Source organism: Pituophis catenifer, unplaced genomic scaffold (assembly GCF_029215685.1).
Source record: "Pituophis catenifer annectens isolate HBS135680 unplaced genomic scaffold, rPitCat1.0.hap2 SCAF_15, whole genome shotgun sequence".
NCBI lineage: Eukaryota > Metazoa > Chordata > Lepidosauria > Squamata > Colubridae > Pituophis > Pituophis catenifer.
The window spans coordinates 7,385,656-7,397,417 of NW_027256895.1; the positions used below are offsets into that span (position 1 = coordinate 7,385,656).

The 11,762-nt window shown below is 39.1% G+C and overlaps 1 protein-coding gene across 1 annotated transcript; it reads right to left on the reverse strand.

The window, feature by feature from the left end:
• Nucleotides 1-5,548: 5,548 nt before the first annotated feature.
• LOC139324855 (vomeronasal type-2 receptor 26-like) lies at nt 5,549-11,106 on the reverse strand. Its single transcript, XM_070954605.1, has 6 exons — nt 10,904-11,106; nt 9,476-9,767; nt 8,208-9,071; nt 7,138-7,365; nt 6,580-6,706; nt 5,549-6,447 (listed from the first exon to the last, which is right to left on the reverse strand). The coding sequence occupies exons 1-6, from the start codon at nt 11,104-11,106 to the stop codon at nt 5,549-5,551; spliced, it is 2,613 nt and encodes an 870-aa protein (XP_070810706.1).
• Between the last annotated feature and the right edge of the window lie 656 nt (nt 11,107-11,762).

Consider the following 11,762-nt stretch of genomic DNA (forward strand, 5'->3'; position numbering starts at 1 on the left):
GATTGGTTTGGCTCTCTGGGGTTGGGTATTACTGGGATCCACTCCACAGCCATGGCAGATGTTGATGCACTTTACACCGAGTTTGCTGATGTGTTCAATGAATCCCTGGGTAAATATGTTGGGTCCCCGATCTCCCTAAATCTAGATCCTCAGGTAGCCCCTATTAGGCTCAAACCCCGGCATGTCCCATTCGCCTTGCGCCCAAAGGTGGATGCAGAATTAGACAAGCTTATCAGCCAAGGGGTGTTAGAACCTACTGACCATTCCCGATGGGAGACCCCAATAGTAATTCCTATAAAACCAGATGGCTCGATTCGTATCTGTGGTGATTTTAAATGTACGCTAAATAAGGCGTTACAAACCCATCCCTACCCTGTACCAGTAGTTCAGCATTTGCTCCATTCCTTAGGGCCGGGTTCAATTTTTGCTAAACTGTATTTAGCCCAGGCTTACCAGCAGCTCCTGGTGGATAATGCATCGGCGGAGGCTCAAACAATTGTGACACACCAGGGAGCCTTTAAATGCCGGCATCTACAGTTTGGCATTAGCATAGCCCCGGGTCTTTTCCAAAATTTAATGGAGCGTTTATTACATGGCCTGCTTGGAGTCATCCCCTATTTTGATGATGTGCTCATCTCTGCTTCTTGCCAGAGTGAGCTCATTGATCATGTTCGGTCTGTCTTATTACGTTTTAGGAAGTCTGGTCTTAAATTAAAGAAAACTAAATGTGCAATTGGTGTCCCCAGGGTGGAATTCCTAGGCTACCTGGTGGATGCCTCTGGAATTCACCCTACCCCTTCCAAGGTGGCCGCTATTAAACTTGCTTCTGTGCCCACCTGTAAATCTGATTTACAGGCTTTCCTGGGCCTTTTAAATTTCTATAGCATATTCTTGCCACATAAGGCTATGGTGGCTGAGCCTCTTCACAGATTGCTGGATAAATCTGCACCTTGGTCCTGGGGGGCTAAGGAATCCTGTTCTTTCCAGGTTGTGAAAGACTTGCTCACCTCTTCAGATGTCCTAGTGCAGTACAATCCCGCCCTTCCCCTTGTCCTGACAGCTGATGTGTCCCCATTCGGCATAGGGGCTGTATTGAGACATAGGCTCCCAAACGGGTTGGAACCTCTGATTGTGTTCTACTCGAGGATGTTGTCCTCTACGGAACACAATTACAGTTGGACCGGGAGGCATTAGCGGCTGTGGCCTCAGTCAAATATTTCCATGATTATGTGTATGGTCGACCGTTTGAGTTGGTGACGGACCATCAGCCACTATTGGGTCTGTTGGCTGGGGACTGGCAAACTCCTCTAATTCTGTCACCCCGGATGTCCTGCTGGGGTCTTTTTAGCACCTATTCATATACCTTAGTTTATCGCCCCGGGAAATTGATACCACACACAGACGCCCTCAGCTGTTACCCTTTGCCCATCTCTATCCTTGATCCCGCCCCAGCCCCCTCTGTTCTCTTAATAGATGAGCTTAACCCCTCCTTAACAGCTACAGACATCGCCATTCATTTGGGGAATGACCCCCTGTTCACCCAAGTCATTGACTGGGTGACAAGAGGATGGCCTGTAGCGAAGGTGACCAAGCCTTATGTACCCTTTCGGATTCAGCAGCATGAATTGTCAGTCCAATGTGGTTGTTTGCTCTGGGGGAGTAGGGTGGTGATTCCCCCCAAATTGTGACCCTTGGTTCTTGAGATGTTGCACGAAAGCCATCCAGGTATTATACGAATGAAGGGGTTGAGCCGGAGTTATGTCTGGTGGCCAGGGATTGATAAGGATGTCACCAGTTTGGTCACGGAATGTCAAAAGTGTCAGCTATCCAGAGCTTCCACCCCAGCCTCTCCTTCAAGGGAATGGGAAGTTCCCAGGGCCCCGTGATCAAGGATTCATATAGATTTTGTGGGCCCTTATTTGGGCCACACTTTCCTTATAGTAGTGGACACCTACTCTAGGTGGGTGGAACTGGAAATGATGCCTTCCACCACATCAGAGGCCATTATCAGGGTATTGAGCAGGTTGTTCACCACACACAGCCTTCCTGACATCCTGGTGTCGGATAATGGACTGCAGCTTACATCCGCTGTGTTCCAGTTATTCCTAGCCACTTTAGGTATCCACCATGCCCAGGTAGCCTCTTTCCATCCGGCTAGTAATGGCCTTGTTGAAAGGGCAGTGAGGTCGGCCAAAGAAGCAGCTATATAAGAGCTGTCAGACATTTTCTTCTGTTGTTGTTGTTACTGGGTTATGTTCGTTACTCAATAAATGATGTTCTCTGCCACCCGTGTTGCCTCAGTAATTACCACCCTTGCTAATTTAATAATAAGGAATGGGGGGGGGGAGGAAAGAGGCCTAAATGCCTGTTGGGTGGCAGAATCAGGAATGAGGGGGGGAAGAAAGAGGTTTAACTGCCTGTTGTGTAGTGGCAGAATCAGGAATGGGGGAGGGAAAGGAAAGATGATGATGATGATGATGATGATGATGATGATGATGGTTATGTTAAATTAAACCAGTCAGCAGTACTGACAGAGACAATACAAATTAGAGGAAATATAAATAGAAGTGAGAAAAAGGAGAGGGAAAATCAAAATACTCTAGGTATTATTTACTTACTGTACGTATGCTTGGTTGTTGAAATGGTTGAAAGTGTTTATTGAAGTATTTATTTTCTGCCAGGATTTGAACAGATATTCTGGCAGAAGAGAACAGAGGATAGTGCTCTATCCCTACCTGCCTGAAGACATTGATTATAGTGCCAGTCCCTAAGCAGACGTAGTGGTATCCCTTAATGATTGTAGACCAGTAGCTTTAACATCTGTTGTCATGAAATGTTATGAGAGGCTGGTGTTGAGCTATATTAAGGCTAGTCTTCCATCTACTTTGGACCCATACCAATTTGCATATAGGAGTAATAGATCAACTGACGATGCTGTGTCTTTTGTTGTCCATACTGTATTGAATCACTTGGAACAACAGGGGACATATGTGAGGCTGTTATTTGTGGATTATAGCTCTGCCTTTAACACCATTTCACCCAACAGGTTGTTTTTTAAAATGTCCAATTTGGGTATAAATCAGAGGATTTGTTTGTGGATAAGGGATTTTCTGACAGGTAGGCCACAGTCAGTAAGGATGGGATCTCACCATTCCTCTACTCTGATACTAAGCACAGGAGCCCCCCAGTGCTAAGCCCTTTCCTTTATTCCTTGTACACACATGACTGCATCCCATTGTATAACACCAACGCAATTATTAAATCTGTGGATGACAGAACAGTGGTGGGGCTCATTAATAAAAATAGAGAGTCTGCTTACAGGAAGGAAGTACAAGGACTGACATTGTGGTGTAATGAAAATAATCTCACACTTAACACCACAAAAACTAAAGAATTTATAATTGATTTCAGGAGGAAGAGAGATGTACATCTACCATTGTACATAAATGGTGAGGAGGTGGAGAGGGTGGGTAGTTTTAAATTTCTGAGCATTTATATCTCAGAGGACCTCTCATGGACTTTGAATGCTAACATTCTTGTGAAGAAGGTACAGAAGAGGCTGTACTTCCTGAGAATGCTCAGGAAGATAAATCTATCTCAGCATCTACTTCTGTCCTACTATCGCAGCACCATTGAGAGTGTCCTGACATACGGCATTCTTGCATGGTATGGGAGCAGCTCTGTAGCGGACAAAAAAGCTCTACAGAGAATCATTAAAACTGCCCAGAATATCATCGGACTCCAGCTACCAGCCCTGGATGACATCTTCAAATCTCACTGTTTGAAAAAGTTGCATAACATTCTCAGAGACTCTTCCCATCCTGCTTACAATCTTTTTGGACTGTTGCCTTCTGGCAGAAGATACAATTAAAACTCGGACCACATGTTTTCTGAATAGTTTTAATCCCAGAGCTATAATTGCACTCAACAATGAACTAAAGGACCACCATCATGAGCTGTTGGGCAGTATTACTTGGTCTGTTGTGTGGATGGTTTGGGTGGTTTAGGGGTGGAGAATTGTGGTTGGTGGGAGTGTGTTTGGGGATTGTTATGTATGTTGGACCTGGTCTTTGGGTGTTAAGTGAATTTCGTTGTATGGGTATACTGTGTATACACGTACAATGACAATAAAGTTATTTATTTATTTATAGAACCTCGAAGCAATGAGTCTGACAAAGCTCTAATTACCCCTTGTGCCAATCCCCCAGTAGTTCAAGACTTATTTTATAGCCAAACAAATACCTTGACTGTTGTTGAATTTAAATAATCTTCTGAGCAGCCTTATATTTATATTTAAGACTAGCTAAGAAAATATGGTGATTCCTGTAGGAGATTTTTTTCTTTTTAACAGACAATAAGTGGTTGATGGTTCAGCTATTGTCTTTTAATGAGCAATACCAATGAAAGTAGCCAATGGAACACTTGCAATAGAATAGAGCCTGGTGGCACAGCAGACTAAAGCACTGTTATTAACATCAAGCTGTCTGCAATTACTGTAAGTTCAAATCTCACCAGGCTCAAGGTTGACTCAGCCTTCCATCCTTTCTAAGGTAGATAAAATGAGGAACCAGTTTGTGGGGGCAATAAACTGACTTTTTATAAATATACAAAAGTATGAAGGCTATTGCTTAATGCATTGTAAGCCACCCTGAGTCTCCGGAGAATGGCAGCATATAAATCATTTTTTTTTCAAAAAGAAAGAATATATATTTAATTGTTGAAATAAAAATAATGCTTTTCAAGGTTTTACATTTATTTTCTACCAATTTTTTTACAAAATAAAATATGAATAGATCCAGCAGATTTTAGCCTCCAGCTCCTAATCATTCTGGATACAATTTTCCAAGTGTGGTTTTACTAAGGCTTTGTAAAGTGATATTAGAACTTCATGTGATCTTATCCCTTTATTAAAGCTTTCTAAGATTGTATGGTGTTGTTTTTTGCCTGGGGAAATTTCATTTCAATAAATTTCCCATATTATTAATCTTGATAACAGTTTACAGTGGAAATAGATGGATGGGTAGAGAGTGAATGCTTATGACCCAGTATGAAACCCTTTAAAAAAAAAAAAAATTCAGATAAATATTCAGAATTCACAAACCCAATGTATATTACATTTCAAAGAACCCCAACAAATCCTCCCTAATATCCTATAACACTTTATTAAATATATATTCATAAAATGGTAGTCAGCTTTTTATATATTTGTACAGTGCTTTAGGAATTGAAATTGTAAAACCCAGGAAAATGTCTCTGCAAATATCGGACATCATTGGAGTCAATATCTGAAATATCCTAATAGCAACTAAGAAAACTAGATCAAAGTCAAGTTCAACGAGAGTGTTGAAAGGGAGAATGGATTAGGTTAAAGAATCTTGGAAAATGATGGGAATGCAGCAACATTAGCACTTACTTTCGAATGAGCTTAAATATGAATAAATCTTAAATACCCTACATAAATCCTTCCTTGACAGAAAAACAAAACAAAACTATGTTCCTATATGTTTTATATATACCTGTAGACAGCAAAAAGTTTTCCTATATAATGCTAATTCCTCTTTGTGAGTTGCTCTCTGTGGTTGAGGTCAGGCCGCAAAACAATGATGTAACACTTTGGCAAGAATATGCATCCCAGTAATGCAGCACTGGAGGACAAGATGGAGAAGACCTCAACAGCTACCATGGCTTTTCCTTTTGTGCTCAGATAGGCTGGAAAGAAGGAGATCCACACACTGCAAAAGGCCAACATGCTGAAGGTGATGAACTTGGCTTCATTAAAGCTGTCAGGTAATTTACGGGCAAGGAAAGCCACAATAAAGCTGGCAATGGCCAAGATACCCATGTAGCCCAAGACACAGTAGAAGAAGAAAGCTGACCCCTCATTGCATTGCAAAATCATTTCTTGGAGCTCTGAGTACATGTCCAATTCAGGGAATGGAGGAAATGTTGACAACCAAATAATACAAATACATACTTGTAATAAAGAGCTAGAAAGGACAATACAAAAAGCCAATCTTTTCCCCACCCATCTCCTCATCTGAGATCCTGGTTTAGTGGCTATGAAAGCCACAACCACAGTGATGGTTTTGGCCAGTACACTAGAAATGGCCACTGAGAAGGTGATGCCAAACATTGATTGTCGGAGAAAGCAGATTACTTGGCCAGGCCGGCTGAGAAAGAAGAAAGAGGAGAGAAAACAGAGCAGAAGAGAGACCAGGAGGGTGTAGGTGAGGGACCGGTTGTTGGCTTTGACAATGGGAGTGTCCCTGTGCTTAATAAATGTTCCAAGTACCCAAGATGTCAGGAAGAATAAACCAAGAGCTGCTGAGGCTAAACCAATTCCTAATGGTTCTTCAAATGTTAGAAACACCACCGGTTTCAGGATACAGTCTTTCTTTTCTTTATTTGGATAATGATCTTCTGAACATGGAAAACAGTCATCCATATCTGGAAGGAAAATCAAGGAAATTGTCATCTAGGCCTTCCAAATGATTGAAAATCACATTATTTTTTATGCACCCATGTAGTTTATTATAGTTTGCTTAAGGCTAATGAAATGTGGTAGAATTTCTACCCCACCGTTTTGATCTGAAATCTTCCCTTCTGGGCATGGAACACAGTCAAAGCAGCAGAACTGATTTCCCTCAATCCCCTTCTTCCAGGATCCAGGGAAACAAGGGTCATTGCATCGAGAAAGTGGAAGAACCTGATGATAAACATGGAAAAGTTTGGAAAAGCAGAATTTTTAAAAGAGTTTCTGAATTTTCTCTTAAATGGAGTAACATGATTATTGGCTTTCCAAATGGTACAGAATTTAAGAACTTCATCAACAACTTAAAATAATGTAGATATAATGATGTACAAAAGCTCCTGTCTGAAGAACACAGTAAATAAATAGTTACACATGGTGAGAATCTGATGGAAACATGGCCGCTCTTTGCAATCCTGGCTTTTATGTTGTAATATTGTATTTGTCAATTTGAGGAATCTTTGCTCATTCATAACATTTGAAACAATATGCCATTGTTTGTTTAAAAAATAGAAATTAGATTTCTAAAAAGACTATGTTCAATATGGGATCATAATGGATTAAGGAATGGTTCATAATGGATTGAAGTGGAATCACTAATTCGATACCTGGTTAAAAGCTGGGTGCCAGACAATTAGATCTTCATCAATGAATAATTCCTTTCCTTTTGGAGCCTGTAGATCCATTTCTCCAACTCTAACTTTCTGAAAGGATCTGTTTGGAAAAGTGATCAAGTTGGTGATGTCGAATCCCTCTGTTGCTTCCCTTTTCTTACTCAGGAACACTCTCTCCCCAACTGAATTGTTAAAAGAAATACCTTGAAGAAATGAATGGAGCTACTTGAAAGGGAATAAAGAGAGAGGGAATTAAAAGCAATATAATAGAGAAAAGTAAATCATATCCAAGTTTCATTCACTTATTCTTTCCATTACTGAAATATTATTAAGCTTAGAAATTTAATAATCAATATTGCATGATAAGTACATGTCTACACTATGTACAGAGGTGGACTGCACTTACGTTCACATCAGGTTCACTGGTTGTGAGCATGAGCATACATGCTTCACTCGCACATGCCCCTTTGGGACTGAAACGGAGCTTCAAACATGCCGCTAATCAACTCTGGCAGCTCCGCTGAGTCTAGCAGGGGCGGTGCGGAACTCTGCTGGGCAGCATGGGTACGGGGAACAAGCCAGAAAGTTAGTTTTATATGGAAAGCATAGAACAAGGGTGGGTGGGAGGGCCACGCCAGAGATCACAGCTCAGTGTTTGCCCAAACCCACCGACCATCAAGCAGCCCACCACTGACTATATATTTAATTTGATATCAATATAAGGAAAAGTAGGAATAACTGAAGCTGAATGAAAATTAAGGATTTTGGAATTTTGGAATTCTTTGAATTATGACTTAGATTCACTACTTAAACAACTACTTTCAACTAGATCATATCTAATCTTTCCTCATTGATAGAATGCTAATTGACAATTTGTAACAGTTTCCACTAATTGATTGTTAATTGTTCTCACCATCAGGAAACTCCTCCTTATTCCTAGGTTGCTTTCTCATGCTTGATTCCACATGCAGAAAATATTAAGACGTTCCACAATGGCTTCAAAACATAATACTACGTCAAACTGCTTATTGAAATAAAAGAAGTGTCCAAGGCAAAGGGAATACCTGCCAAGCCTGGAGATGTGGAAGGTCAGGATTTTTACACCTCATGGTTTTTTTTCTATTGAAATGTAATGTGTATAGAGCTTGCAAAGCATGAGCCACAGCATAAACAGCATTGTAGATACTGTAGCTTTGGCCAGTCATCTCCATTTCAAAGGCAGGTCCAGGAAGATCCTCCAGCTTCATCTCCCCAGTGCATTTTCTACTCTGCATTTCTTGTAATTCTGGTTTTGGAAATGAACAATCAAATAATTGTTCCCAAACTTCCTGGAGAAACCCATCTCTGTAGACTGAAAGAGGATTTACAGTCTGAAGAAATTCCTTGAAACCTGCAACTGCTCTTGAATGAACAGTGAAAGAAATGGCCCCATGGAACATATGGAGATCCCATGTGATTTGAATGCCTGATAATACAAAATCAATCTGTGCAGTTGTGATCCACACCCTTCTAAATAATGCAATTTCCTTGCTTTCAGGATCTATTATAAATGTGACAAATCTTAGCCACATAATTGGCATTGATTCTCCATAGACAAGAAATGCATTGGCTTTACTATTTATCCAATTCATGGAAATAATGGAGATTGTTTGATATACTTCTGGGAAGTCTTCCACATGAATTAGTTGGGAAAGCCTTTCTATGAACGATGAGCAGATTCCGTTCTGTGAAAGTAATGGCTGCATTTTCTGTAAGAAATTTTCTCCATCATTGTTATCAACAGTAAATATTCCAATCCATGTCCACCTGAAATGATGAAGCAGTTGGATAATCCCAATGTACTGATGGTCCTCATTGGGGACCATGAAATAAAGTGAAGAGAGTTTACTGGTCTCAAATTCCTCTTTGGGTAATGAGCCGTATGTAAACTGCAAGAAAGTAGAGTATTGTTCTCTTGAGTTTAAGATGAAATGCAATTGTCAAGATCTAGGTTTCATACAAAATATATTCAAGAAAGGATTTGTTTTCCTGAAATTGTTCTAGGTATTAATATGGAAAGGAATTTATTGGAATTATTTCAAACACATATAATTGATCAAATATTTTGATAGAAACAAAGGACACTATGTATCATTGGGGATGGATTGTCTGTGGATAGTCACTTCTTGTATTTGGCATTGTAGTTTCAAAATTATCCTAACTAATAGGCCTTAAAACAGGGAGAACATCTTAATATAAACCTAAGCTTAATCTTTAATGACCCTTAATTAATGCAACAGAACACCAAGAACAGAATATATATATTTTCCCCTTTAGCCATTTCACAACTTACTTGTGGAATTTTGAAGAATCCTGTAATTTCAGCAATACGAGATGATGTGACAAAATCCAGTCCCCCAATGATGGCCATGAGATTCTTCTCGCTATCACACTTGTAGTTAGGGACAAATTCCTGGGATTTGAAAAGTAGGTCCAGAGTGGTGCGATAGGTCATCCTTGAATTGTAGTAACTGTCATAGATGTGGAAGCCAAGAGTGACGTTAGGTAAGATCTGGGAGTCCTCATTGATCTCCTTCACAGCAAAGGCCAAGGCAAGGACATGTTGATGAAATTTGGTAAATATACTGGAAAAATTTAAATACCCCAGTTGAAAGAGAAAATTGACAATTCTCATAAGGTGACATCATTTCTGTATGAATAACAAATAATTCTTTCTCTGACAGTAGTAAAAAGATAATCACTTTTTCTAAATTTCTTAATAATTTCTACAGAGGGATCCTGGGTGCTCTCTGAGCTTGGTGACATTTTTGCAAACATTTGATTACCCAAACTAGGTAATATCATCACTGCTTGGCACTGAGGATGTTATTTAGTGTTATTTAGAGGATGAAATGTCCGCAAGAAAACAACACATCTCAGAGAGCACCAAGGACCCCTCATTTCCAACCTGAACTAAAATATTCTCCTTTATTGGTAATTTTTACAGAGTTCAAATTTATTTTACACAGCCTTTCCATGATCTCCAACAAATATGTACTGCAAGAAATACAAGTAGTGACTTTTTTCCAAGTACTATATTTATTTTCTACGATGTTTTCAGAAAATGATATAGGAAGAGATTCTGCACAAATCACTAATTTCCTGTATTATCTTTTTTTTAGAAGTTAGAATAACTTTATTGTCACTTTGAATGTACACAAATTGGCATACATTAAAATGAAATTTTGTTACCTACAGCTCTCAAAGGGTCACCACCTCCAATATACACTACATAAACATGACAAAATAAACTAAGCACATAGTTCTTATAAACAGTATCCTGAATAACAGGAAGTGAGATTGCTGTAAACTTCTCAGATGTCCTTACTACTCGCTGAATGGACTTTCTATTTGAGGCACTGCTGCCCCCAAACCAAACAGTTATGCACTTTGTTAAGACGCTCTCAATCCTGCCTCTGTAAAAATTGTGCCTCTCTCTATATGATTTGTGAGGAGAGGAAATGCCACTTTTTCCAAAAAATATCTTTACCTCAGTAAATGTTCAAATAGAGACTTCTTGATCTGAAATTTTGTTCATTTCATGTGTTCATTTCATCTAAATTAATGTAAAGAATGCTATTTGTTCTTTCATAACATGATACAATTGAAAGAAAGGCATAGATTAAATTAAAAACCCTGCATTTGTGCACAAAGAACTTTTTAGTGATATGAAGTGTTTTTGAAAATCTAAGTAACATTAGATAGAGAAAAAAAATCTTACATTGGTATGTCAAAAGGTTTTATGGAAGGATTTTCACTAAATTTAATTTCAAAAAAGTGGTAACCCATGTGAGATGTCATGCCACCAACGATGACATGACACCAGTCACCAGGCTGGTACCACTCATGTGGAACAAGGAAAACATCACTTGCAGGGCAGCTCAGAGTAAGTACTTTGTGTATCAAAAACATCAGAAATACCATCTTCGTGCTTTTGTTATTGTGAAAATGATTTGCCTTCCATCCTACCGATCAAGAAGTACACCTAATTCAATATTTCATCTAAAGATTGATCCAAGGTTTATATCTGAGAATGCACCTAATGAGAAAATCTATCATTTTCTATTTGAAGATCCACATGAGTGCAAATTTGTATCCTGAATTCCACCCAGATTTGAACAGCTACTCTGGCAAAAGAGAACAGAGGGTAGAAACCTGAAGCAATGAGTCTGACAGAACCGTTATTAGCCTTGTGCCAAACGTCCTGTGGTTCAAGTGTTTCTATATCCAAGCTAATACCTTGACTGTTTTTGAATATCATTCTCTTCTGTGCAGCCTTTAATGTTTTGGCCTAGCTAAGAAAACATGGTGATTCCTGTAGGAGATAATTATTTTGTTTTGATGAGGTAATAATTGGCTAATGGTTCAACTATTTTTTTAAAAAAATAAGCCAATGCCAATGGAAATAATATAAGGGAGATTTGCAATAAAATATATGCTTAGTTTTGAAATTGTTGAAAATGTTCTTTGAAATTACCACATTTATTTTCTAGCAATTTTTCTACAAAATAGAAGATGAACATATCCAGTAGGTATAAGTCATTTATTGTATGTATTTTTTTTTCAAGCAGTAACAATAC

What these genes read in the sequence shown, in the direction of transcription:
- LOC139324855 (XM_070954605.1), bottom strand. Translation starts at nt 11,106, where the DNA reads ATGGTATTTCTGATGTTTTTGATACACAAAGTACTTACTCTGAGCTGC. An exon ending in AAACCTTTTGACATACCAAT is followed by an intron (nt 9,768 to 10,903) that starts GTAAGATTTTTT and finishes AAATTTTTCCAG; the next exon opens with TATATTTACCAAATTTCATC. An exon ending in CACATCTCCAGGCTTGGCAG is followed by an intron (nt 7,366 to 8,207) that starts GTATTCCCTTTG and finishes CCTTTCAAGTAG; the next exon opens with CTCCATTCATTTCTTCAAGG.